At 33.8% G+C, this 25,113-nt stretch overlaps 5 protein-coding genes and 1 pseudogene across 8 annotated transcripts; 5 read left to right on the forward strand and 1 right to left on the reverse strand.

Annotated features, from left to right (window-relative positions):
- The first annotated feature begins 3,278 nt into the window (after window positions 1–3,278).
- Window positions 3,279–8,706, forward strand: ARA6 (Ras-related small GTP-binding family protein). Its single transcript, XM_021439852.2, has 8 exons — window positions 3,279–3,467; window positions 3,775–3,854; window positions 5,651–5,734; window positions 5,916–6,010; window positions 6,210–6,315; window positions 7,436–7,525; window positions 7,614–7,700; window positions 8,364–8,706. Exons 1-8 carry the CDS (start codon window positions 3,443–3,445, stop codon window positions 8,400–8,402), a joined length of 606 nt encoding a protein of 201 aa, XP_021295527.1. The 5' UTR covers window positions 3,279–3,442; the 3' UTR covers window positions 8,403–8,706.
- A 791-nt stretch (window positions 8,707–9,497) lies between these two features.
- On the forward strand, window positions 9,498–13,952 carry LOC110425242 (splicing factor U2af large subunit B-like). 3 transcript variants are annotated; one of them, XR_002445999.1, is made up of 13 exons: window positions 9,498–9,781; window positions 10,328–10,584; window positions 10,688–10,807; window positions 10,903–10,982; window positions 11,573–11,643; window positions 11,726–11,773; window positions 11,871–11,930; window positions 12,012–12,072; window positions 12,162–12,274; window positions 12,354–12,800; window positions 12,915–13,050; window positions 13,175–13,423; window positions 13,612–13,692. XR_002445999.1 is itself a non-coding variant. In XM_021440093.2 (13 exons), exons 1-13 carry the CDS (start codon window positions 9,665–9,667, stop codon window positions 13,747–13,749), a joined length of 1,716 nt encoding a protein of 571 aa, XP_021295768.1. In that variant the 5' UTR covers window positions 9,498–9,664; the 3' UTR covers window positions 13,750–13,952. The 3 variants fall into 3 exon arrangements, 2 of the variants coding, with proteins under 2 accessions (XP_021295768.1, XP_021295767.1); XM_021440093.2 differs by having other exon boundaries at window positions 13,356–13,423; window positions 13,612–13,952; XM_021440092.2 differs by having other exon boundaries at window positions 11,871–12,072; window positions 13,356–13,423; window positions 13,612–13,952.
- Window positions 13,953–15,629: 1,677 nt separating this feature from the next.
- Window positions 15,630–18,659, forward strand: LOC110425137 (3'-5'-exoribonuclease family protein). 2 transcript variants are annotated; one of them, XM_021439955.2, is made up of 8 exons: window positions 15,630–15,841; window positions 16,010–16,137; window positions 16,226–16,282; window positions 16,384–16,476; window positions 17,114–17,187; window positions 17,332–17,456; window positions 18,034–18,177; window positions 18,264–18,659. In XM_021439955.2, exons 2-8 carry the CDS (start codon window positions 16,112–16,114, stop codon window positions 18,501–18,503), a joined length of 759 nt encoding a protein of 252 aa, XP_021295630.1. In that variant the 5' UTR covers window positions 15,630–15,841; window positions 16,010–16,111; the 3' UTR covers window positions 18,504–18,659. The 2 variants fall into 2 exon arrangements, with proteins under 2 accessions (XP_021295630.1, XP_021295629.1); XM_021439954.2 differs by having other exon boundaries at window positions 17,109–17,187; window positions 18,264–18,657.
- Window positions 18,660–18,853: 194 nt separating this feature from the next.
- LOC110425138 (SKP1-like protein 11 pseudogene) lies at window positions 18,854–19,928 on the forward strand (annotated as a pseudogene).
- A 701-nt stretch (window positions 19,929–20,629) lies between these two features.
- Window positions 20,630–21,434, forward strand: LOC110425524 (uncharacterized). Its single transcript, XM_089785122.1, has 2 exons — window positions 20,630–21,173; window positions 21,265–21,434. The coding sequence occupies exons 1-2, from the start codon at window positions 20,630–20,632 to the stop codon at window positions 21,432–21,434; spliced, it is 714 nt and encodes a 237-aa protein (XP_089641248.1).
- Window positions 21,435–21,658: 224 nt separating this feature from the next.
- Window positions 21,659–24,043, reverse strand: LOC110425243 (Tetratricopeptide repeat (TPR)-like superfamily protein). Its single transcript, XM_021440101.2, has 2 exons — window positions 23,493–24,043; window positions 21,659–23,023 (listed from the first exon to the last, which is right to left on the reverse strand). The coding sequence occupies exons 1-2, from the start codon at window positions 23,799–23,801 to the stop codon at window positions 21,773–21,775; spliced, it is 1,560 nt and encodes a 519-aa protein (XP_021295776.1). The 5' UTR covers window positions 23,802–24,043; the 3' UTR covers window positions 21,659–21,772.
- Window positions 24,044–25,113: the final 1,070 nt, after the last annotated feature.

Here is a 25,113-nt window from a genome sequence, read left to right on the forward strand (position 1 = left end):
ATTTCAGCAATGATGCAACTCAATATCCCTGGCCTTAAACAGAGTGAGATCCATCACCTGCTTGCTTCTACTTCAAGAAATACCATGATTTCTAAGCCTCTAGTCTAAACAATTCTAGTACGGACACGACCATCTTTCAACTGATATATATATATACACATATATATTGAAAGTGAAGGTTTCAAGATATAATATCAATAAAAAAATCATTAAAATTAATATAATTATTTGAGTAAACACATGTCAATTTCTTAAATCTTATCTGACAATGTAATCCTATCTCTTAACTTGTGGTTCCAATTGCTGTTAGAGAACTTATAGAACTATGTGCCTTAGAGTCTCACATGTACTCGTGAACCCATGATTTTTGCTATGATTCACACCATCTACAGTCTGAAGATTGGGTTTTGATAAGATTGGGGTTTGTCAAAATGAAGAAGAGACTAAAGCAATAAGTCTAAATTGCTTAGAATTCAATGATATTGCCAAATAATGGACCCCAAGTCCCTCTGAACTTCAGGTGGGACTGTCTCCCAGGAGGTTGGTTAGTCCAATCAATAGCTCCAGATATCACCCAAACATGTCAAAATTTGCCCTCCTTCTTAGTTTTTGAATGGCTAGCTTAATGGAACACGAGTCACCATCTTTATAGCTAGCATACAGCAGTTCCTTCTTCAGCTCCTTAATTGGTTTGCCTTCTCAGCAAAATGGCTTGCTAGATCCTACTTGTTAATAGCTAGCTAGGGCCCGTTCCATTATACAAAATAAAAAATAAAAAAAAAGCCCAATCTGTTAGGGCATCACAGAATTATGCCATACTGATGCTTAGCTTCTCACAATTTTTCATAATTTTCACTTATTTTTAGCTTTATAAAAATGACTAGAATTCACTACCTGCAGACAAGATTTGCTACAGGACATGAAACACTATATTTATAAGTAACTTATATCTATAAGAATGATGAATATCCTTTTTATATTTGATATCACTTAGATCTGAAAGTCAGAAATGGAAGGCTTTGCATATATATCTAAAATTGACAACCAAATCAATATGATTCTTGAAGGAAATTAATTAACAGGAGTTTCCTCAGTTGATCTCAATCAATTATGAATGCGAAAGGTGCCTCTAGCTCCTTGATGGAAGGGAGATCATACATGCAATATTTCCTTGTCAACAGCTAGCCAAGGCCACACTGGCACGCATCAATGTCAAGTTCATGAAAGTAACCAGCCTCTTTTTCTTCTTTGATTTAACAAGCAAAAACACTTGACCAAACTGATTTGGCAACCTTTATGAGGAGCCCAGATCCTCAAAAATTGATGCTGAATCTTGGGTTTGCCCATCAGATACACGTGACAAACTTCATTCATTGCAAACAGCTTTCTTCTGCTCTTTTCTTTTTTAAGTTCCATACCTCTCATTGCATGTTTGCCTTAGCCAAAACAGTGCATGAAAGCTCTGATAATTTGAAGTACTGACCATTACATCAATACTAAAACAGTTTGCTGCTTGAAATCTGAGGTCAATCATGCCATGGGACTGTTCCCTTTGGCCATTTCTGTTAATGGCTTGGGCCACATCAGATAGTGCTGAAAACAACCCTCGCAGCCTAAGGATTTTAGGGCCTTGTATGTTAAGCTGGAACCAGAATTCCTTTCTGGGATTTTGGGCTTTTGACAGGAAATATGGTGTAATTTAGCATGGATATATTTGATCTTTACAAATTAGATCTTCCAATCTCACTTCTCTCTAGAATGAGCAATTGTGGGGCTCGATCAAACTGATCAGTTATATAAAAAATTAAATTAATTAAATATTAAATTAATTTGATTGATTCCATTTTAAATCAAAAGAATTAAAATTTTATTATTTTTTTGAAATTATCAGATTAAAATTTATAAATTTTATTCATAATTATAAAATATGAAATGAATATTAATAATAAAAATATATATTTTATATAAATTTAAAAATAATAAATATAAATATTATATATTATATTAATTTGATCTTTTGATTAATTCAGTTTAAAAATTTTTAAATCAAAAATTAACCAAATAAATCAATTGAATTAATCTTTTAAACCAATAAATTTAATATATTAATTAAATGGAACTATTTTACTTAAATGATTCAATTAAATCATTAATCTAATCTAATTTTGCTCACCACTACTTATCTCCGTCTCACCCTTGGAAAAAGATAAAAGTAAAATATTTATATGATTTTGAAAGGACAGTTTCACGTCTGTATGCGTTGGGTAATGTTATAATGACCTAAAGTAGGGAAACAAATATGGACATACAAGCCCTGAACTGTGGACTGGATCATGAAGCTGCATTCAAGCCTGTTAGCCTTGGAGCTAGGCCCTAGTGTCAGAACTGAGGAGCAGCTTTGAGTTTGGCATTGCTGGAGGAGTTTCGGGTTTAGCTCAGGAAAAGGCAATCAACAGTCGAAGGTTGGCAGTTCCACCCATAGACCTGCACCCTTAGTTTAACCCTTGGCATCAGTTCATCTTAGTTTAACTTAGTAGAAACTTTGAATTTTTCATAACAGGGGTCAAAACATTTTAACTGTCTGAACAAGTTAAAACTGTCAAGTCTTCCTTAACAAAATCTGCCCTAACAGTATGGAAATCTACACATTGTATGATTCAATAGGTTTAAGATTGGGGACTGAAACTTTGTGAATGTAAGAAACTTTTTCCAAGACTCAGCTAACTTGCATTTTGTAATATCACAATCATTCAACTAATGAAAAGCAAAAGAATCAAATGTGACCATTTTTCTGATATGAGTTGAATTGAATTATATATCGAGAGAAATTTTATCCTGTTTTATTTTTTTATTCATTTGTAATAATTTTTTTTAGAAAATTTAATACGAAAGAATTGAATGTGGGAAAATTTAATGGTGGAAGAATGGAAAAGCACTTCAAGTTCAAGTTAACCAATGAAATCAACACCTTGGTACAACATGATAAGATGAATCATAGTCCAACAAAGGCATAAGCATCTTTGCAGAATTGGTGAGGGCAAAGAAATGTGTACGAAAAAAGGCTGACAAGAAAAACAAAACGAGGAAAATAAAGGCAGTTATTATGTGTAATTCAACCACACATTGCGGGAGGACTAGAGAATACAATATAAGACAAAGAAAAGAAGTCCCAACTGTTTTGGCCACAGTTGATGACACCACCTAACCTAACTTCGGTCCCAATTTTTGAGCACGTGGCAAAATATGAATAAAAAAATATTTTAAAAAAATGCTCAAAAGTGTTCCCGTCTCCGATGACCAGTAACGAGCTGTCTCAAATTCCCATTTCTGCACCAAAGAAAAAACAAAAAAAGAATCAAAATTTCAAGCTTTCTTTACTGCTTTAAAACCCTAAATTTCAATCATATATAGAGATATATTGTAATTTATAATTTATAAGCTCATGGGTTGCGCTTCTTCTCTTCCAGGCAAAATCCCTATCCGATTACGTTGACTTTTTTTTTTTTGCATTTTTTTTGGCTTTTTGGGGTTTTTAGTTTCTAGGGTTTTACTCATTGATTTGTGAAGAAATATGTTATCTTTGTATTTGGTCGATTTCTTTGGGTTTTGAGCTGAAAAATTTGATAGCTGAATTGTGGATTTTTAGTAGCTGGTGATGTAGTTCTGGTTTGTGGTAATTAGGTTTGGATGTTGTTAAAAGGCTTGGAATTTGGTTACCTTTTATGAATTGTTGTTAAATTTGATTTTTTTTGTGGGTTTTTCGATTGGTTGCAGGTAGGAGTTCTGGGCGTTTGACTGGACTTAACAATGCAGAGAATTCTGGAGTGCCTGATGCCAAAAATCTACGTGTAAAGGTAAATATTTAGCTCGGTATTCCATAGTTTTACTTATTTTTTCTGGAACATTTGAGATATTGATGTGGTTAAAGAGGTGGAGTAGAAAGGTTTTGGAGGCAGTATTTTACTTTTACTTTAGTTTTTTACATCATTGCTTTGGTTTGAATTTTGTCGTGTTCAAAGTTAGAACATCTGAAATGAGTTGATATCTGTGTTGGTTTGCTTTAAGATCTGAGGTTGCTCATTATATTAGACAGTAATGACTCTTTTAAGGATTTGTTATTGGCCAAGGATGAGCCAAAGTGTTCAATTCTTGTAAGTTTTTAAAGATATTAGCAGTTGAACATATCAACTTTGTTGCACATTGGTATAGTTTAGTTCTATAGCTCTCTTTTTGGGGTTTTGTAAGTGGCATCTTGGTTTGTTCAGAATCATTTTGGGGATGCCACTTAGAGCCTCTCTTTAGAAGATGGGATAAAAGGACTCAAGATTTTATAATCAGTTTAAAAATTAACGAGCATTCGGTAGCTACACGTTTCAGATTATAGTTAGGATGCATTTATGAAATTTAAAATCCTAATCAATTTAAATGCAAATATTTTAGCACATTTTTAACAGCAGTGTTCTAAGCATGTTTGGGTCGCTTCTTCAACTTAGCACTTAATTTTGAAAATATCATTTAAAAGATTAACTGATATATTGATACTTCAAACTGGATCTAATGATGCTATGTAATTTTTAACCTACTATTTCTTTAATATACATTCATTACTACCATCATGATCTCCATTTACTAGTAATTATGACATCACCACTTCAACTTGTATCTACACTGACCAAATCTGCTACCATTAAAACCCCAACATGCCATCCTTTCTTTCCACTACCTCAACCAGCCTGATATCTTTTTCCATTTGCATTGATTAACATGTAAAAATGTGTTGCGTCTTATCCATATCTTAGTTTGCTTCAAGTTACTATATGTGCTTACTTTAATTTCTTTTTCCCCACAAATGTTTGGAAGTTTCTCTAAGGTTAAAGGTTTCTTCCTAAACAAATTTTTCTATTGTTTCTAAGGCATTCATAAAGTCTCATGAAGCACCTAATATTTAGTTTTTTTGCATTTAAGAGTTTTCAGTCAAATGGTGCTCAGTTAACTCCATAACTGATGCATGTCACACCATAGGAGGTCTGTACCGTTTAAATCATAGGACCTTGTACATTTGAAAATTCTATTGTTTCATTAAACAAGCAAGAAGCAGGAAGACAATCCATTGTGGGGAACCTTTATAAAACTAAAGTCTCTAATCAACAAGTAGGACTTGAAAGATGTGCTGCTTGCTGTGCCTTTCTTATATGAAGGAATAAAAACTGCAATACACTACTTTTCATGCAGATGGTAACAATCTAAGATGCACAAATCACATGAATATAGTCAATAATATAACAATTATGAACTAAATATGCAATAAAGTATTCAGTAAGGTGATACTTTTCTTATGCTTTTTGATTAAGTCTTCAGAAGTTATAGGCTACCTTCTTTTTGATAACAAAGTTGGTATAGAAGGATACTTAAGCTTAGCTGAAGATTCAAGGTGGCTCTTGATTTCATCTTTAGAAACCTAATTCAAGAAAATATGAACATCTGGAGCATTTGAATTATCTTGGTTGTAGTAAGATGAATATATGAAAAAAATCTGTTGAGAAAGGAGAAGCTTGTTTTGACCTTTCTTTTTTATCACACTTGATTTGCTGCTGATATTTGCTTTTCTAACAATGCAACTGAATTTTGAATATTCTTTTGCTGCTCACAGCTGGTCTTGTTAGGTGATTCTGGAGTTGGGAAAAGTTGTATTGTTCTTCGCTTTGTTCGTGGCCAGTTTGACCCTACATCCAAGGTAAGGTGTATTTTCTTAATTCATCAGCTTGTAACATGCCCCATCTGGCTTTCCTTTTGAGCTACATTTTGTTCAACCATACTCAATCTGATTGATGTTAGCATCTTCCTTCTCTCTTTAAGGGTGAAAAAGTTCTATTATGATGAGATTTATCTGATTTGTTGACCTTTTATTATTTCAGGTAACTGTTGGAGCTTCATTCTTGTCCCAGACAATAGCTTTGCAAGATTCAACTACTGTTAAGTTTGAAATATGGGACACAGCTGGACAAGAGAGGTATGGTTCTCAAATGCCATGTTGATATGTAAGTTCATGTTATAACTTTCACAGGAAAAGTGCATGATATTGTGATCCTTTCACCTTACTTCTTTTGTATTGTAACTGAAATCATAATTTAGTTTACATTATGCATTTTACTTTGTTATGAACACTCCTTTTTCAGGAAAGAGCTTATTGTTTACTTTGTCTCCTTCAGGTATGCTGCATTGGCACCTCTATACTACCGAGGAGCTGGAGTTGCTGTCATTGTGTATGATATAACTAGCCCAGAGTCATTCACCAAAGCACAATATTGGGTTAAGGTAGTTTCTGACGATTGCAATAGTGTTTTATGTTTTATGTTTTTTTTAGAGAGTGAGATGGGGGGGAGGGGGGTGTTAATGGGGTAGGGCTGCTTCTCGTTCTGTTCCTTTAATTTTTATTTGTTAGGATTATGATTATTTTCCTGCATTTTAGAATGTGATGAAAGGTTTGGCTGAGGTAGTAAAACTTCAAAAAACATTTTGTACAATTACACTGTTGTCTAGGGCTGCATTTCTGATAAGAATAAGCTTTTACATAGATCTGGAGTAGTATTCTTCGTGGGATAAACATATCACATGGAAGGTCTAGGTTTGACATTGTGAAGCTCTCTAGAAGAGCATTTGAAGAAACTTTTCCAGTTTCCATATTGGCTTGGTGTGACATATTTTAATATTTACTAGTTGTATGTGTTGTCTGTTATAGTGCAAACTGCAAATTATCCAGTTGATGTGTTCCTCTCTCCCTAATTTTACTGTTGTTTCCTGTTTTCTGGGTGGTAGTGTGACAGTTCCGGTTTTTGATATTTCTGCAGTGTATGCCAAAATGAACTCGCATTCTTTTGGGTTACTAGAATTTCTAGAAATGGTTTTTGTCTTTTTTTCATGAAGAAGTTTTGTCCATGGGTATGGACTAATTTAAAAAGAAAATTTTATTGTACATTTCAATTGATGGATTGGTCCCCATAATATGATATTTAGTCAAGCCATTTTGTTAGAGGGAAAATCTAGATTTCTTGCATGCTGAGAACAATGCATCTGCTTAAGATGGTAATGCAACTGGCTAATCCGGTCATCTGATTACCTGCTTCCCCTTGAGAGAGTCTGAATTTGGATTCAGTTTCTAAATGAGTCACAACCCAAATTTTGGTCATCCCTCCCTTCTCTTTTCATTTCTTTGTTCCTTTTTTCTTTTTTTGCTTTCTTTCCTGAAAGCCTTGAAGGTAATTATAGAGCACTTTATGGCGGTAAATTTTCAACTTCCATTCATATTCTCTTATCTTAGAAGTTCAAAGGGAAAGGAGACTATTCTGCACTAATGTGTCACTTTAACTTTGTTAAAACTCAAGAGTCTTTGTGCTCTTAAGTTGCCAAAAGATTGATGTATTTTAGCATCTGGCAGGAGCTGCAAAAACATGGAAGCCCAGATATAGTGATGGCTTTGGTTGGTAATAAAGCTGATCTTCATGAGAATCGAGAAGTACCAGTTCAAGTTAGTGCCAAAATTTAATGAATAGAGATCCCTTTATACGTGCAGAATGTATATTTATCTTCTAACATGTGCTGTTTTATTCTTGAAGGATGGCATTGACTATGCAGAGAAGAATGGGATGTTCTTTATTGAGACATCTGCCAAGACTGCAGACAATATAAATCAGTTGTTCGAGGTATTTCTTCTATATATTTATACAGCAATTAAATGATTAATTATTAATACTCTATGTGCACTAGTATCAGTTCTGGAAGGTTCATAGAAAGTTATTTTCTCATTCTTTCTGACATTTGACAAGGTCAAGATTTTTATAGGAGTTACTAAAGATAACTTAAATGTGATCAAATATACAGTCTCCCAGGAAAGATTTTAGTCTATATGTCGCATGATTTACTAGTTTTTTGATAATTTTTAAGCACCGTCCTTGGTGTCATTTTTACAGTTAATGTTGATAGTATCAGAGTCTCCAAAATCAGGTCCTATTCCTTAGCTCTTAATGGGAATTGCTTGAACTTGTCAGCAGCATTCTAATATAAGATCACTACTATTAGTGTGTACTTTCTGTTCAAATTTGGATAGTAGTTCTTTGCGTCACGAAAATCTGTGTAGCCTTTTTTTCACGCTACACTTTAGGTGTAGGGAAACTTCCTGATACTTGTTCATCTTACTTATTTGTTTGTTGTTATTGATAACCTCTTTTTATGTCAATGAAGTACTTGAGCCATCAATGCATAGTTTCTTGTCATCTAAGTGTATGGCAACCCTATCTAGAATTGTTCTCGCATTGTCAAGGTTTATCCATGATTTGGGATTGAAGGGTTTGCATCTACTTTGGCAGGAAATTGCTAAGCGACTTCCCCGCCCATCATCTTCATGATTGGAGGACTGTAAGACTGAATTAACTACATAGATTTTAATGTTCTGGATAGTTGTAATATTAAGTTTGTGAATATTGTGGTATACGTGACCCTTTGATGTATTCTTACTCTATGATATAATTCTGAGTCCGATTGAAGACATTCAGTTGCTATTATCAGCACATAAACCTGCACATACTCGATTGATTGGTTGTAACCATTAAGATTTTATATCTGACAATCATGTCAAAAGGAGTGACATCCCCATGTAGAAAAGGATCTATATGTTATTGCTTTATGCCATGTTCCACTCACTTCACAGCCCTTTTGTTTCTTCTGATTTGCAAATTGATCTATGAAAAGGTGCCAAAGCAGTAAGATTGATTTTCTTATCCTAGCCAACATGAGTTTAATGGGAAAGACTGCGGTGAATTGAGACATGAAATGGTGCATTTGTATGTCATTTTCGTTCCAGTCAACAGTTTAGATTGTAGTTTCCCCACGGCCTTTGCGTTAACTTTATGTTTCAATTATGAAGCTTGCCTGGCGTGAACATGAATGAGAAGCAGACATGGCGTGAACATGTATGTCATTATGAAGCATAAAAGAAATGATTTTAAGTTTTCCTTACACGGAATGATGCTTTTGCTCATCCCATACCGTTATCGATGAACAAAACAAACAAATGTAAGAAAATAGTTTCTTTTATTGACATAAAAGGTTAAAACAATTCCTATAATGTCACAGATTTTATAACAATGAAAATGAGATGATTTTATATTTATAAATATGATCTCCCTTCACGTAATAGATATATCTTTTAAATTGGAGTTGTAGGTCACTGATAAGTGATATCACGCTTGAAGTTGATCCGGATTACGGTGAATCTCTCTCCCCTGCAGGCTCTTGTAGACGTGTATTTTACGCGTTGAAAGTGTAGATGTAGCCCCTACTGTCCTGCAATGTAAACCACCATCAAAGTTAAAGCTCCAGAATCAAGATATAAGAAAGGCCCAATGCAGGACAACGATCCTTTAGGTTTTATGGGCTGTGTTTTGGGCCAGATGGATTATGTTATTTGTTAAACCCAGGTAGAGTGGATTATAAGCCCCCAAAATTGAAATTAAAACACATAAGCCCTAATCTGGAACCTGTTGCTCTACAAATGTGCCCTAGTGAAAATTCATGATTGCTTTCTTCTTCCTCTTCTTCCAGCCGACAAATCGAAGTCTTGGATTTGGGAATTCGATTTTGAGATTTTGCCGTTACCAATTTGAAGAAAATGACTGATTACGAAGAAGCGCGGTACCAAGGCAACGGAGACAACCTCGATAACAGTTATGCCGGAGGTTCTTCACCACAGCCTCGCCCCGATGATCAAAACGATTCCAAATCTCAGGTTAGATCGCCTGAAATGTAGCTTAATTTTGCCTTCTCTTTTTTTACTCTTTTTTTGAATCGATTTTTGGTTCTTTTAGTTTTTGTTTAGAAGAATTTTTTTTGAAATTTAAGGTAGTTTTGCTGGATTTCCATTTTTTTTTTACCCTAAATGAAATTTTAAGGTATTGTTTTGTTTGTTATCTTAGCATAAGGAATATTCTTGAAGAATTAGAAATAAAAATATATAATTTTATTTTTAGATTGAACAATTGCCTTAGAATTAGTGTTAAATTTTAGTCTTTTAGTTATTTTAAATCAATGACGATTTTAGTTTATATCATTTTCTTTTGCTTTTAAGCAATTAGCAACTAGAAAAAAATAACAGTAAGGCAGCTTAATTTTTGTTCGAAGCTATGCACGATTAAATGAGGTCTAGGCATATTCTTCATGATAGAAAGAAAAAGCTCTTCCTGCAAAATAACTTTCTCATGTGAGTTTCATGTTTGTGCTCTGAAAATTGGTTTTCTAGTGATATAAGTTAAAATGCAACTTTCACCTTTTGCAGCAAGGATCTCGGGATTATGAGAGGGAGTCCTCTAGAAGTAGGGAAAAGGATAGAGAGAAAGGGCGTGACAAGGAAAGGGACAAGGACCGTGATCGCCATAGGGACAGGGACAGGGATAGGGATCGAGAAAAGGATCGTGATCGGGACCGCCATCACAGAGATCGTCATAGGGATCGTAGTAGGGAACAAAGTGAGAGGAGGGATCGGGGAAGAGATAGGGATGATGATGATTATTACCGGAGTCGAGACTATGACAGGTAATTTCATCTGTAATATGAATTATTGTGAATGTTGCTCTTTTCTTTTTGTTGCTAATCATTATTTGTTAATGAGTTATATTTGCTCAAATGTTATTAACAGAAGAAGGGACTATGATAGAGACAGGGAGGACAGGCATAGGCGCCGGTCCCGATCTCGTTCAAGGGGTAGATCTGAACACAGATCAAAGTCAAGATCTCGTTCACGCTCACGCTCAAAGAGGTAGATCCTAAAAGAACTACATTAGAAAACTAAGATAGCTTCAGATAAATATTCTGGCTCCTGGTATGCTAACTTCGAATTTTCCTTTCTGGCAGCAAAAGAATTAGTGGTTTTGACATGGCCCCTCCAGCTTCAGCAATGTTAGCTGCTGGCGCTGCAGCAGCAGCTGCTGCAGGTAGATATGCCTTTCGTATAAAACTAATATTGTTATACTTTGTTAACTGCTATTTTTGTTTTTGGATGATCTAGTGTGGAAACTTCGTATCAAAATACTGGTGTGGTTTTGGTAAGCTGTACCTTTTTTTTCCATTTGTATATATCACCTTTTAAGCAGTGATCTTGTTGAAGGGTTATAATATTATTTTAAATTTTTTTACTTGGTGAAATAATTCTGGAACTGAGAGAGCTTTGGTTTTGTCTTGTGTTTGGTGTTTGTTTGTTTGTTTCTATGTTTTTGTCTATGTTGTAAGAAGGCAATGGCGTGAGCCGACTTCTGTAGCTTTTATGTACAAGGAGGATTCAATGCACCAGTTTTGATGGTATTGTACGTCTTCAACTGGCAACTATTGCCTGTTTTGGTAGTCTTGCTAAATATTTCCTCCAGAACTTGCATGTGATGAATTCTTTTTTCTATCTCTAAAACTGTGAGAGGCTTGGATATGCTATGGAAATGAGGCTTAAAAGTCTTTATGTAGATCAACTGCTATACAAATATGATTTTGATTTATAATTATGTCCTCATATTAAATCCGAATTTCCTTTCAGGCCAGATTCCTGGGACTAGCCCAACCTTACCTGGAGTGTTTCCCAACATGTTTCCTCTTGCAACCGGTCAGGTATATATTTCTCTTATGCACCTGACAGTTTTTGAGCTTGCTGTATGTGCTGTAACTTTGTTTTATTTTGGTTTTGCTGCAGCCATTTGGTGCTCTCCCTGTAATGCCAGTTCAGGCAATGACTCAGCAGGTTAGCAGGATTATGCCTACATTGTAGTGCATACTGTTCTTCAGAAAATATTTTTCTTATATTACAGAAATTTATAGAATTTATCTTGTGATTTCAGGCTACTCGGCATGCTCGTCGGGTTTACGTTGGAGGGCTTCCTCCTACAGCAAATGAACAGGTTTTACTCTCTACTGTTGTAGCATTATTATTGTTATGCTTGCATATAAAGCCGATAGTGACCCTTACTATTATATTACAGTCAGTTGCAACATTCTTTAGCCATGTCATGGCCGCAATTGCTGGAAACACTGCTGGTCCAGGTATGCTAAGGGTTTTATTTGTTTTTAACATGACTGAACTACCTGCCTTATTTCTTCTATAGTTGCTCATATTTTTGTGTTATTTTCAGGGGACGCTGTAGTTAATGTCTACATAAACCATGAAAAGAAGTTTGCTTTTGTAGAGATGAGATCTGTTGAGGAGGCCAGTAATGCAATGGCTTTAGATGGGATTATTTTTGAGGTATCTTTATTTTCCTTTCGATCTTGATGCTGAAATTGTTTAAATAAAATATGTTATGTTGACCTGTTTGCACTTTCAGGGAGCACCTGTGAAGGTGAGGAGACCTAGTGACTATAATCCCTCGCTTGCTGCAACTCTTGGTCCAAGCCAGCCCAATCCCAGTCTTAATCTAGCTGCTGTGGGTCTAACTCCTGGTTCTGCTGGTGGGCTTGAGGGTCCAGACCGCGTATTTGTTGGCGGGCTTCCGTATTACTTCACAGAAGCTCAGATCAGGGAGCTATTGGAGTCTTTTGGGCCTCTTCGAGGTTTTGATCTAGTAAAAGATAGAGAAACTGGAAACTCGAAAGGCTATGCTTTTTGTGTTTATCAAGACCTGTCAGTTACAGATATAGCTTGTGCTGCTCTAAATGGGATTAAAATGGGTGATAAAACGCTCACTGTTAGGCGAGCAAACCAGGGTGCTACCCAGCCTAAGCCAGAGCAAGATAGTATACTCCAGCATGCACAGCAGCAGATTGCTTTGCAGGTGGGATTAGATATTATTGTTTTCTTAAAAATCTTATACCATTACATAAACTGCAATTTCAGGCTGTTGTTAGGTGTGGTTTGTAGGCTAAATCTGATTCTTTTTGTTTTTCAGAGGCTTATTTTGCAACCACAAGGTGTGCCTACAAAGGTTGTGTGCTTGACTCAAGCACTTAATGTAGATGATCTCAGAGATGATGAGGAGTATGAAGACATTGTGGAAGACATGAGACAAGAGGGTGGAAAATATGGTAAAATTCTTAAACAAACTGATGCATCATTTTCTTCTCTGGCCCTCTTTTTTAACATGAAATGTCTCATATATTTTTATTAATTTTCTTTATTTTCTTTTGTGTTTATATCTCTGTTTTACAGCCCTTTCTTGTTCCACATTCTGCTATAAAGAATCAAGCCTAACATACAGACAGAAGACTCCTAACCCTCTATCTATATTTACTTGATAATGCTTTCTCTGACTTAAATTCTTTCCAGAAAAAAAATGTTTTTCTTTTTTTCCTCATTTTGTAGATTCGAAATTTTTACACATAATATGCAGGTGCATTGGTGAATGTTGTCATCCCACGCCCAAACCCAAGTGGAGAAGCAGCCCCAGGTGTAGGGAAGGTCAGTTGACTCTTTTTACCAGGGTTTTTTGTTTTTTTGAAGACTTTTATTTATCCCATCATTGTCTAGTTGTCATCTTATGTATATAACCTAATTGCGAGTGAATGCATTGTTTTGATGAACCTGCAGGATGATTTCCTATTTTATTTCCCCTATGTTACTGACTGTAAATCTCCGGTGTTATTTAGGTATTTCTGGAGTACTCGGACGTCGAAGGTTCAAAGAAAGCTCAAGGTGCTATGAATGGTCGGAAATTTGGTGGAAATCAAGTTATTGCCGTGTTTTATCCGGAGAACAAGTTTGCAGAGGGGGAGTACGATGGCTAATTCAATTTATATAAAATAATAATATTCTCTTAGCATATTGTGCTTGTGGTACTGATTTAATGTTTAGGTGTTTAGTATTAAGGAATTTTTGTAATGGAATTCCCTGCCTTAACTACGTTTCCAGTAGCCTGGTGTTAATATGTTAAAACTAGTTGAGGAGATGAATGTGGTCTTTATTTATAATAATTTTTGAATTCTTCTTAGGGCAAGGTTCATCGAGATGGATTTGTTCACATTGGTTTTCAAATTTATTATTTTTATCAAATTATTTATAATAGTAAAAATTACAATTATTATTCATTCTATGAAGTGAGTCAAAAACAAGTTAAATAAATAATCCAATATCAAGTTAATAAAACTTGCGCATGTTAATATTTAAATTTGAGATTTGATTTTTTTTTAAAATTTTTAGGCATAATACCCAAAAAAGGAAAATTTAAATGAATTTTGAACTTTTAATTGTATTTAATTAAAATTTTTAATATTTTATTATATATTAAATAAGTTTTTAATCATGATAAGACATGATAGGAGGTGACATAGTATATTATAATTTGGATTAATGATAATTAATTTTTATGATTAAGGTAAAAATATATGTTTGGTTTATTTGAATTTGACGTTAGACATGTTTTATTATTAATATTAAGAACGCAATGAAACATTTTAATGTAGCACTTCACCATTTCTTTCTTAATTTAATGTAACTGAGGCTTCGCCATTTTCTATTAGTTGCTATTATAATTGTGAAAGAAAAAAATAATTTTAAAAATTAATGTTTATAAACAAAGGTGAAACTTTTATTTGCAAGTCATACCTAGGATCATTGCGGTTGAATTGGTAGAATTAAGTTATATAAAAATAATAATTGAAAATTATTTTTAATCCATTTATTTATATTTAATTTTGAATATTTTGATTTCAAAATTTTTTTTAAATAATTATTAAAAGTTAGTAAAAATAAGGATCTGTTTAGTAACCGAAAAATGATTTGTTGGAGAAAACTTTTTTGTGCGTAACAGAAAAATTTAATGTTTTTTGTTATTTGAATAAACAGTTGAAAACATCTTTTGTTATTTGGATCATTTTATAAAAATTATTTTTCATCATAATGGAGTTATTTAGGTGTTAAAATAATAAGTAAGAGTTAATTACAAAACAATATTGATATTTCATTTTCATTAATTTGGAATTAAATTTAAAAATGAAAATAAAAATTATTAAATTAGTAATGATATTTTGCAAAGCATTTAACCAAATATGTGTAATGAAAATAAATTATAATTTTTTTAAAAAAATTCATCTTATCACTTTTTATCATAATTATAAAAATATATATAATCATCCATTACGTAAGATATCCAAAACTTATATTTATAAATATATATTTATTAAATAATAATTATTGAAATATTTTTTATTATAATTATTAGTAAGATATAAACTTATTATAAATATCTATTCATCAAATGATGATCATTAAAATATTTTTTATTATAATTATTAATCAAAATTAATTTAATTTATAAATAAAAAATTTAATTATATTGAATGATTTCATTAAAAAAATATTTTTTTGATTTTAATTACATTGTATAATTTAAATATCAATATTTTAAATTAAAATTTTTAAAGTTAAATATTACTATTTATTATATTTATATTCATAAATTTAATAAAAAATATTTTTTAATTTTTTAAAAAATACCTTAAGCTTTTCAAGAACATAAAACATTTTTTTGTAATTAACTTTATTAACTCATAAAATACTTTTTATTTAAAATTAACTCATAAATCTTGAAAATATATTTTTAAAAATATTTTACTTCAAAACAAAACGGATCCCAGCGTGGGAAAAATAAACGTACAAATTATCTACAGGCTGGGACTTGTCGAAGCCACGTAAAGCTGTTTCCCCAATTGGCCAACTCCCTCTAAACCCCTAAAACCCTAATTATTTCTGAGTTGGCTCACTAGTTCCTTCTCCCGCCCAAAACCCTACTCATACTTTCTTTCTTTTTTTAAAAAAAAAGCTCAATTTCTATCGAAATCTCTGCAGTGGACGCGAAAGGTGAAACTCAGTTTATTCAAGGTATTTTTTTCTTAGTTCATTAATTCTCCATTTTCATTTTCTTAGCTTTGAATTCCGCAATCTACTTGTTCGACAAGCTTAATAAAACATTGGGTATTCTTGAAATACATCAATATGCCCATTCCACATGATCAGAATGATTACGTCTCTGTTTTTGTGGATTTACAGGAATGGTGGGGCTTTCTGTTGGAGAAAAACATTTCATACAGGGTGGAATTGCTCAAGACCTTCGTTCCGATGGTCGAAAAAGGTTAACTTACCGACCCATATATGTTGAAACTGGAGTTATTCCTCAGGCATGGACTAAATTCTCTCAACTGCAACAAACACTATATCTATTTAACTTTCTTTGAGATGAATTTTCATTGAAAAGGATTATGACAGGCACATGGTTCAGCAAGAATTAGGCTTGGTGCAACTGATGTTATTGCCAGTGTCAAGGTATTTTTTGTTCACTAGACGCCAAAATTTGAAGATTTTTCATGTTTCCTTCTTGTCTTAGGTGCACCATAATATTGTTTTGCTAATTTATGTTTTTGCAGGGAGAGCTTGGAAAACCAAGTGCATTGCAACCTGACAAAGGAAAGATTGCTATATATGTTGATTGTAGTCCAACTGCAGCACCAATGTTTGAGGTGGTTTGGCTTTACAGCTGGATCTTTCCTTTGTTGATTGAATTGGTTGAAGTCAAATGAATATTTTCATATTCCACCATCTACTTGGTTTTTCATTTTATTTCTTTGTTAATGTTGGTTAAGATAAAATTGTAATTCTGTTTACATAGAAAATGATATGGGGTGAGTTGGAAGAGCAAATAGTTTTTCAAGTTTCATCATACACTAACTTTGTTGGTGTTAATGCATTCATAATTACTATACATCCATGAATGTATTTTCAAAAATCTTCCTTGGAGAACATGATCTTTTATGAAGAGTTGTAAATGGAAAGTTCTAGGCCCTCTTTAGAGTGTTTGTGGATTTCACTTGCATGCCATTATCTTTTTCTTGGATGGTTCAACTTGTGAATCTCACTTGTGATGTTTGGGCGTGTGAGTTTCCTTTCCTCTTGGTCATAGTAAATGGGCATTTGTTATTTTAGCAGGGACTAATTTTGTTCTAGTCTTGACTTTCTTCCTTTTGCTTTTATACATAGTACTCTGTAATTATGACTAATCAAGGTTTGTCTGTCGTTTGTCTTTCACCATGTTATTCTTAATCCATTATTGCTTCGTTTTATGAGTTAAGTTCTTGTATTCTATTTTGCACAGGGTAGAGGGGGTGAGGAGTTGTCAACAGAACTCTCAGTTGCTCTGCAGCGTTGCCTCTTAGGTGGTAAAAGTGGAGCAGGTTGACATTCTCATAGATGGTCACTCTCCTGTAATTCATTGTTTTGTTTCTTTTTTCTGCTTAGTCACTGTAATTCATTGTTATTTTAGCTTTTGTTGCTTTTCTTCAGTTTAGTAACATAATCTCTTAAACCATTTCTGCCAGGATCTGGAATTGATCCCTCATCTCTGGTAATTGTGGAAGGAAAAGTTTGCTGGGATCTCTATATTGATGGGCTTGTTATTAGTTCAGACGGGAATTTGCTAGATGCCCTTGGTGCTGCCATTAAGGTATTTTAGTTATCTGACATTTTATTCTTCTCTCTCTTGGTTCGGGTTTGGTTGGGTTTTAAATTTCAAATGAACTGCAAGTACAGAAAAGCAATTATACCTGTTATTTGATGAAATGCAATTATACCTGTTATTTGATGAAAAGCAATTATCCTAGCATTTGTGCTCCAGTCTGACTTCTCAACTTATGTTGTCAAATTGAGTGAGGATCTGTCTGATAATCAACTCCTAATAATACCCTTAGTCCCTAGAATTTTTGTAACTATTTGATTGCCTAGATCCTATATTTAATGGTATCAGGCACAGTTAGGTGTCTATTTTTGCATCAATCTAACAGTTGTCAAAGTTTCCATGAGGTATATGCTTGAGTTTTGTCATGTTCACATAAGTGCTTCATATTGAAGTGAAGGGTTGAAGTAAAATAGCCTTTCCCACAATTCTAATCTAAATTCTTTTCTGTCAACCTCCTTTTGTACTTCACTTTAAATGCCTTTTTGTTAGTTTACTTTGATACACATGGTGATTTTACTGGTTCTGAAAAATCAAAATTAACTAATCGACTCTGTTGTTTGCAAAGGCTGCTTTAAGCAATACTGGCATTCCAAAGGTCAATGTTGCATCCGAGACATCAGGTGATGAGCAACCTGAAGTCAACATAAGTGACGAGGAGTTTTTACGGTTTGACACATCTGGCATCCCTGTCATTGTTACACTGACGAAGGTAAAGCTTGCTGTTCTTTTAAAATTTCTCAATATTTTTTGAAGGTTTGCTATTTCACCTTTATTTTCTTGCCTTCTGCTCTTTAGGTGGGGAGGCACAATATTGTCGATGCTACTTCAGAAGAGGAATCCCAAATGAGCTCAGCTATCTCAATTTCAATTAACCGGAAAGGGCGCATTTGTGGCCTTACCAAACGAGGTGGCGCTGGCCTCGATCCTAGCATTATTCTTGACATGATTTCTGTAGCAAAACATGTAAGCGAGCAACTAATAGACAAATTGGATTCTGAGATTGCTGCTGCTGAAGCTGATGAAGAGGAATCATGACTTTGTTTTCAGAAGCTTTGGTACCCTTTAAAAATTTGTGGGTTACTCCTTTTCTGGATTGGGAGAAATAGGATTTGGAATTTGTTGTATAATTTATTTTTTTTTCATGAACAACCATAATTGTCAGTCTGCAGTATAGGTTAATGAGATGATTTTCTGATTTTTCTTTTTCATCCTTTTATCTAACATGGTTTTTGGTTTGCTGAAAAGCATTATTTATGTGTTTTATTCGAGTTTTAACAAGATTCGAGTATCTTTTTAATTTATTGGAATTTTAATAGAATGCAGGTATCTTCTTAATTAAACGGATTCAGGGTAAGATACTTAAAAAAATAGGATTTTATTCCTTTACATCCCTAGTGGTATTGATAAATTCAATTACATTCAACTGATTCAGTAAGATGAGGATTAATACACACATAACAAAATAAACCAACTCCAAGAAGGATTAGGCCTTAGGGTACAAACCTTATGTAAGTTATATATAAATATTCCTAAACTCTCTCCAACAAGTTATTGTGATTCTACATCAACAAAACAATTTTCTGCCTTGGAGAGAGTTTTTCCTTCAACCTATCGAGAACACCATGTCATCGTCCAATAATTCTGGTAAGGTATTAAAGCTGAAGAGCAAGGACAACCAAATCTTCGAGGTCGAAGAATCCGTGGCCATACAATCGGAGCTGATCAAGAACGTGGTCGAAGCCGGCTGCGACATTGGTGTGATTCCGTTGCTCACGGTGCATAGCAAGACCTTAAGGAATGTAATAGAATGGTGTCAAAAACATGTTGATTATGTTGAAGAAAACGACAGCGGATCAAACGAAGAAGAAATCAAGAATTGGGAGTCAGAAATATGTGAGGAAGGAAACAACAACGGATCAGACGACGAAGAAACCAAGAATTGGGAGTCGGAAGAAAACAACAACGGATCAGACGAAGAAGAAGCCAAGAATTGGGAGTCGGAAGGAAACAATGACGGATCAAACAAAGAAGAAGTCGAGAATTGGGAGTGGGAAGAAAACAACGACGGATCAGACGAAGAAGAACTCGAGAATTGGGAATCGAAATTTGTGGACGTCGATAAAGACAGTCTTTATGCGCTTCTCTTAGCTGCGGACTATCTCAGCATTGACAGCTTGCTGGAACGAGTTATCAAACAAGTTGCGGATGTGATTAAACAGTGCAGGAGCGTTGAGGAAGTTCGTCAAACTTTTGGAATCAAGAGTGATTTTACTCCCGAAGAAGAAGAAGAAATTCGTGAGGAGATTTCTTGGATTGATTAATTGATTTAATCTTGGAATAGTTATCAAGATTTAAGGCTTGTATTTGAACTAGTTTTACCTACCTTTGATTTTTCTTTTATATCCGAAGATCTTAATTTTTCTCAATTTTTTGATAATTTTTTATTTATATTAACTTTAATTGAATTCCCATTTTTCTTATTTCAAAATTTAAACCTAAAATCTTTGAGTTAAACTGTCTGAAATCCTAGATTAAGTCAATTCGCAAACATTATTATATTGAATTTAGGAAACAATATAGAATTATGTTTTAAAAGGAAAGAACCAAATATATCTTATAATATGAAGCCATCTATAGAAGAGACTTGTGCGGGCCCTCAAGCATGAGTATAGAGAATCTTTGTGGGTCTTTTGCTTGTGGCTTTTATCATTTTAAGTAATATTTATTTATTATTTTTAAAGGATAAAATTTGAAAAATTAAAAGTTTACATTAAAAAGAACATAAATTAATTCAATTTTATATTTTCATACATAATAATAATTTTATAAATTTATATTATATTTCTAATGAAGTGCTTTCAAATAAAATATTACAATGTAATCTTTTCAACTACCATATTCTTTATAATTATCATTTTTTCATATATACTAAAGGCTATAATCTTATATTTACAGTAATTACATATTTGATAATCACATAAACTTAGTGTTTTGTAATTTGATTGTTCTAATTGAATTTCAGAGAAAAGAAATACAAACAAAAAATAATAATAATAACATGATTTTGAACCTGATTCTGATTGGATTCCATTCTTGTAAACGAATCCAAGCAACACCCACGGTAAGCAAGACAAAATTGATGATGGGCCGAATTCCACTATATGGCTACGTTGGACATGGATGTAAGGTGGCAGGACGTCATATTCAACATTGCCCTACTAATTAGGATCCCAGTTATGATTTCAAAAGGGTTTAAACCTACAACTGCAGATTCAAAGGCTTTTGCTTCCATTTCTAGCAATTGTTTGGGTGATAATATGATACCACTTGGATTTTACTGCCCGTTGTGTAAGAAGGTGATGAAAGATGATGCTTTGACAAAGTGCTGTTTCAGTAGCTTTTGTGACAAGTGCTCAAGGGATCACATTGTTTCCGAGTCTGGTTGTGTTTCCCAAAGGAAAATAGTGGCCGCTGATATTCTGCCTAATGTGACTCTTAGAGATATGATCAACCGAATTCTGGATCAATCTGGAAACTGGAATTCTGACAATGGTGGAGCCAGCTTTGCGATTCAGGATACTGCATCAAAAGCTGATCAGAAGACAGAGATCATTGCTCCCCCACAACACGCCTCAGAAAAAGTGAAGGAGCCAACATCGAAAGGAAGCGTTCCTCCTTGCAGAAAAAGAAGAGCAACAGAAGAAAGTAATTTCGGGTGAGACGGGACAGAAAAGGAAGAGGAAGGTCTCCATGGTGCCAATTTACCCAGAGTGGCAAACCTCCCAATATGTTGCAGTTGACAGCTATATGACGCCTCTACACTACTCTGCCTATAATCCATACTTGGCCGGTATGTATCCTGGATTTATGTCACCTTATGCAGCTGTTATGCCACAAAATGAGAGGTTCACTGCCTTTCCAACAGAGACGAATGTTTTGCGCAACCCAGGAAGAAATCCAAAGTAATAGATTCATGTCTAGTTTGACTTGTGAATTATAGGCAGTTATGGTTACAGGTACAACAGAACAGTTTTGTTGAGAGAGTTTATAATTGTAAATCTTTATTTTTTTTAATAAAAATTATTCGTTTTCTCAAAAAATATGGTTGAATATTAAATTTAATTTAATTTACTAAATATAATTCATCATGACTAAAAATTGAATGAATCCAAATATAGTATTGAGAGTACTTGAACCTGAGAGTTAATAATTTGACATAATATACATAACATTCTTTCTCCTTGGAAGAATCATTTGAAATGAATAAATACAATCAACAAATCATAAGGATTACAGGCTTACAGTCATCTTTGAAGCTGTTCACCAAGCTTCAGTAGGCTATAGGTTTCAGCATCTGGCCTAGCCCCTCCGAGAATCATCCTTTTCAAAAGATTTGGATCATAGATTTTGGCCTTCACATAAGCCTTGAACAAAGTATTGTACACAAAGGTATACCGAGTATAGTTAGCTTTTTTAAGCTCTTCAAACAACTTCTCAACATTCTTTACGTCACCTTTATCAGCAAAAATCTCAATCATAAAAAAAGTGGTCTCCAACCATGGTGTTGAACACCTGACTTTGTTGCTTGTTGGGAAATTCATACCCATCTCTAAAGTCTTCAAGCTTTCCTCCACCAGTCCTGCTCTTAAGCACCCCAGAGCAAGGTGTCTAAAGGTAATGGAATTTGGTTTGCATCCGTTCATCCTCATTTCTCTGAAAACCCCAGTTGCTTTGCTTATAAGCCCATGTTTGCAATATACAGATATCATAGAATTGAACTGCTCGGTTAATTTCAACCTTTTTATTGACTTCATTTGTAACCAAAGCTCTTCAGCTTGACTTAGCTGCCCTATCCTACCATATGCTTCAATTGCCAGCATATAACTTTTAGACCTAACATGGGAAAACTCTTGGATGGTGCCCCAAGTTCTCTCCAGCTCCTTCCCCTTCCCTAAATACCCATACAATATTATTAGGACATCTAGTGTCGACCAGTTATTCCCCGTCATAGCCTTCACCACAGCCTCAACATAAGCTTCAGCTGCAGTGTATAACCTTGCCACTGCATGTGCAGTAGCTAGTATGCAGTAAGATATCTCATTTGGCTCAACTTCTACTCGCTTCATATCATAGAAAACCTTTACCAACCCTTCAATATTGTGCTCATGTGCCTCTATTTTCATCAGAATATTGTAGGTGGAGACATGTCGCACCACCTTATCCGCCTTCATTTGATTTAGAATTTTCGGAATGGTCTTCCTGCGGCCCAGAGATGAATGGAGGATTATCAGACGGTTGAAAACCAAGTGCGAGATAGGGTGCCTCAATTCCCTCATTTTCTTCATATACTCGAGCGAAAGCCTTATCATGCCTTTATCCAAGCATGCAATCACAAGATTATTGTAGAGCAACTCATTCTGAAACTCCTGAGGGACACAACTAAATAGTTTTTTACCTTGCGATATCCCATGGAGTTTAGTTGTAAACTCCAACAAGTAAGAGTAGTCTAATTCTTTCGGCCTGTATGGTCTCTCTCTAATCACCCATTCCATCGCCTATCAGAAGTAATGAAATCCCCAGTGTTAGATCCCCTGCCGTAACAGAGACTTGTCATACCTTGAACTTTAAGTACAAAGGCACATAATTTCAAAGGGGTTACACACTTTGTGCCAAAGCTAATAGATTTCTATAATATACATGTTATGCGTCAAGTGCTCAACTAATGAAATGCAACGCCTTTTCTATTTGTTTGCCATAATATTGCTTTAAGATTCTAGCATAGTAGTTCTCAAATGTAGACAAAATAACAACTCAATATTTTAAATAATAAGTTCTTCAGCATTATGTACTTCTTAAAGGGGAAAAAAAGATAGAAATATTTCCATGCAACTGAGCTTATTAACATTTGACAAAGTTGAGTTTAAGCTCCACCCCTGTTTTGGAACAATTTTTTTTTTTCTTAGCAATCAAACAGAAACTATAAAAACCAAAAATTTTAGACTAATTACTGAGAGAGAAATTTACCTCAAGAGCACGTTTATTCAATTTAAGCTTCCTCAAACGATTAATAGCGTGAAAAATGTCCCCTCTATGAACAGGAAACCCATCACCCATCCAGCTTTTAAATGCTGACCCAACTGTTTCTCCTTTAGGAAGTCTCTCAATTCTCGAAGATAAGCACTTGGGTTCATCTGTTTTCGGCTCTGAAGTTTGTCCTTGAAGGTTATCAGCTGTTCGGGAACAAAGAAACTTGAGAGATGAGACAGTGGTATCAAGTGTTTGATGTATTGCTCGAAAGAGCCTGCGTTGACGTAGCAGAGCCGCCGCTTGCATGCTTCGGCTCTGAGCTTCTGGCTAAAGAGTAGGGTTTTGTAGCTTGGTAAGTATTGGGCTCACAGATAAGCCCATTTGCCAAGACCGAAAGAGCATAGCTCAGTTTGCTGTTCTTGGATGATTCTGCTAATGTCTTATTCTTCTGAGTTGAACTGAACTGGGTTTTCGACCAGTTGCTTAGGTCAGTTGGCTTTGAATTATATTTCATTGATAATTGCTGAAAACCCATTTTTTCATTGAATGTTTAACTGACCAGAAGATTTGGAATTTGATTGGTTATTAGACCTAGTAAAATATTATTTGCAGTGGATTAGCTATAATCTTGCAATCTAATTAGAAGCTTATTGCATTAAAAAAAAGTACATATTGTTGTTTTAGATATGTAAATTATCAGCAACATCTTTGTTTTGACATAATCTTCAAAAAAATTCACATAAGGGCACATTCTTCTGTTACGTTCAATTAAGTTTTAGTATTTTTATTTTAAGTTAAATAAGTTCTTATAGCTAATGGTTGATTAATTATTATTAATCAAAATATCACTTATCATTTTATATTTATATGATTTTTACGTAAATGTTAAAAAATATCATATAATTATATTTTTATGCCATAACATGTTATGTACGTCATCATCTATTATGATATTTCAACATAAACATTAACGTCACATGGTATAAAATAGTAAATGACATTTTAACTAAATCAACCATTAATTATAAAGACTTATTTGGTTGAAAATAAAAATACAAGAATTTCACTAAATGCAATAAAAGAACAAAAATTTACTTGAAATTTCGTAAATAATTTAGAGACTATTTTAGATATTATGTCATTTGTTTTCAAGAGAATAATTGAATGATTAATAGGAACTTGAAACATATTTCTAAAGAGGTTAAATTATAATTCTAAAATTGACAATGTCAGAAAAATCTTAATAGTATTAAATTTTTTTTTTGTCATTTATATTGGTATAGTATTTTCTTCTTGATGTGACATTAGATATAATAATTTGTTAATAATCATGTGACATTGCTTTTATCTATTTTACAATTTGAAATTATAGAGCACAACAATTCAATTATTCTCTTTGTTTCACAACACTCTTTCCTTAAATCTTATAAATCTATTCGCATTTTCTATCCATTTTTTTTTCGATCTTATTTAAAACTATGAGCTCATATTTAATAATTCCATGTCCATATTTATCAAATCCATATCAATGCTTATTCATGTCATATTGATACTATTATTACATCGTTCGTAAAATGTCACATCATCATTGTAATGTCATCAGATTCAATATCATCTC

This window comes from Theobroma umbraticum, unplaced genomic scaffold, assembly GCF_002168275.2.
Source record: "Theobroma umbraticum cultivar Fairchild unplaced genomic scaffold, ASM216827v3 scaffold_81.0, whole genome shotgun sequence".
NCBI classification, from domain to species: domain Eukaryota; kingdom Viridiplantae; phylum Streptophyta; class Magnoliopsida; order Malvales; family Malvaceae; genus Theobroma; species Theobroma umbraticum.

Bases quoted from the DNA above. Each gene is read 5' to 3' on its own strand.
- ARA6 (XM_021439852.2), top strand. From the start codon at position 3,443: ATGGGTTGCGCTTCTTCTCTTCCAG. The intron at 6,316-7,435 runs GTAGTTTCTGAC...AGCATCTGGCAG, and splicing joins AAGCACAATATTGGGTTAAG to GAGCTGCAAAAACATGGAAG. The intron at 7,526-7,613 runs GTTAGTGCCAAA...TTATTCTTGAAG, and splicing joins ATCGAGAAGTACCAGTTCAA to GATGGCATTGACTATGCAGA.
- LOC110425137 (XM_021439954.2), top strand. From the start codon at position 16,012: ATGGTGGGGCTTTCTGTTGGAGAAAAACATTTCATACAGGGTGGAATT. The intron at 17,188-17,331 runs GTTGACATTCTC...CATTTCTGCCAG, and splicing joins AGGTGGTAAAAGTGGAGCAG to GATCTGGAATTGATCCCTCA. The intron at 18,178-18,263 runs GTAAAGCTTGCT...TCTGCTCTTTAG, and splicing joins TCATTGTTACACTGACGAAG to GTGGGGAGGCACAATATTGT.
- LOC110425524 (XM_089785122.1), top strand. From the start codon at position 20,630: ATGGCTACGTTGGACATGGATGTAAGGTGGCAGGACGTCATATTCAAC. The intron at 21,174-21,264 runs GTAATTTCGGGT...AATATGTTGCAG, and splicing joins AAGAAGAGCAACAGAAGAAA to TTGACAGCTATATGACGCCT.
- LOC110425243 (XM_021440101.2), bottom strand. From the start codon at position 23,801: ATGCAAGCGGCGGCTCTGCTACGTCAACGCAGGCTCTTTCGAGCAATA. The intron at 23,024-23,492 runs GTAAATTTCTCT...TACTTCTGATAG, and splicing joins TGAATAAACGTGCTCTTGAG to GCGATGGAATGGGTGATTAG.
- LOC110425242 (XM_021440092.2), top strand. From the start codon at position 9,665: ATGACTGATTACGAAGAAGCGCGGTACCAAGGCAACGGAGACAACCTC. The intron at 10,585-10,687 runs GTAATTTCATCT...TGTTATTAACAG, and splicing joins CGGAGTCGAGACTATGACAG to AAGAAGGGACTATGATAGAG. The intron at 13,424-13,611 runs GTCAGTTGACTC...GGTGTTATTTAG, and splicing joins CAGCCCCAGGTGTAGGGAAG to GTATTTCTGGAGTACTCGGA.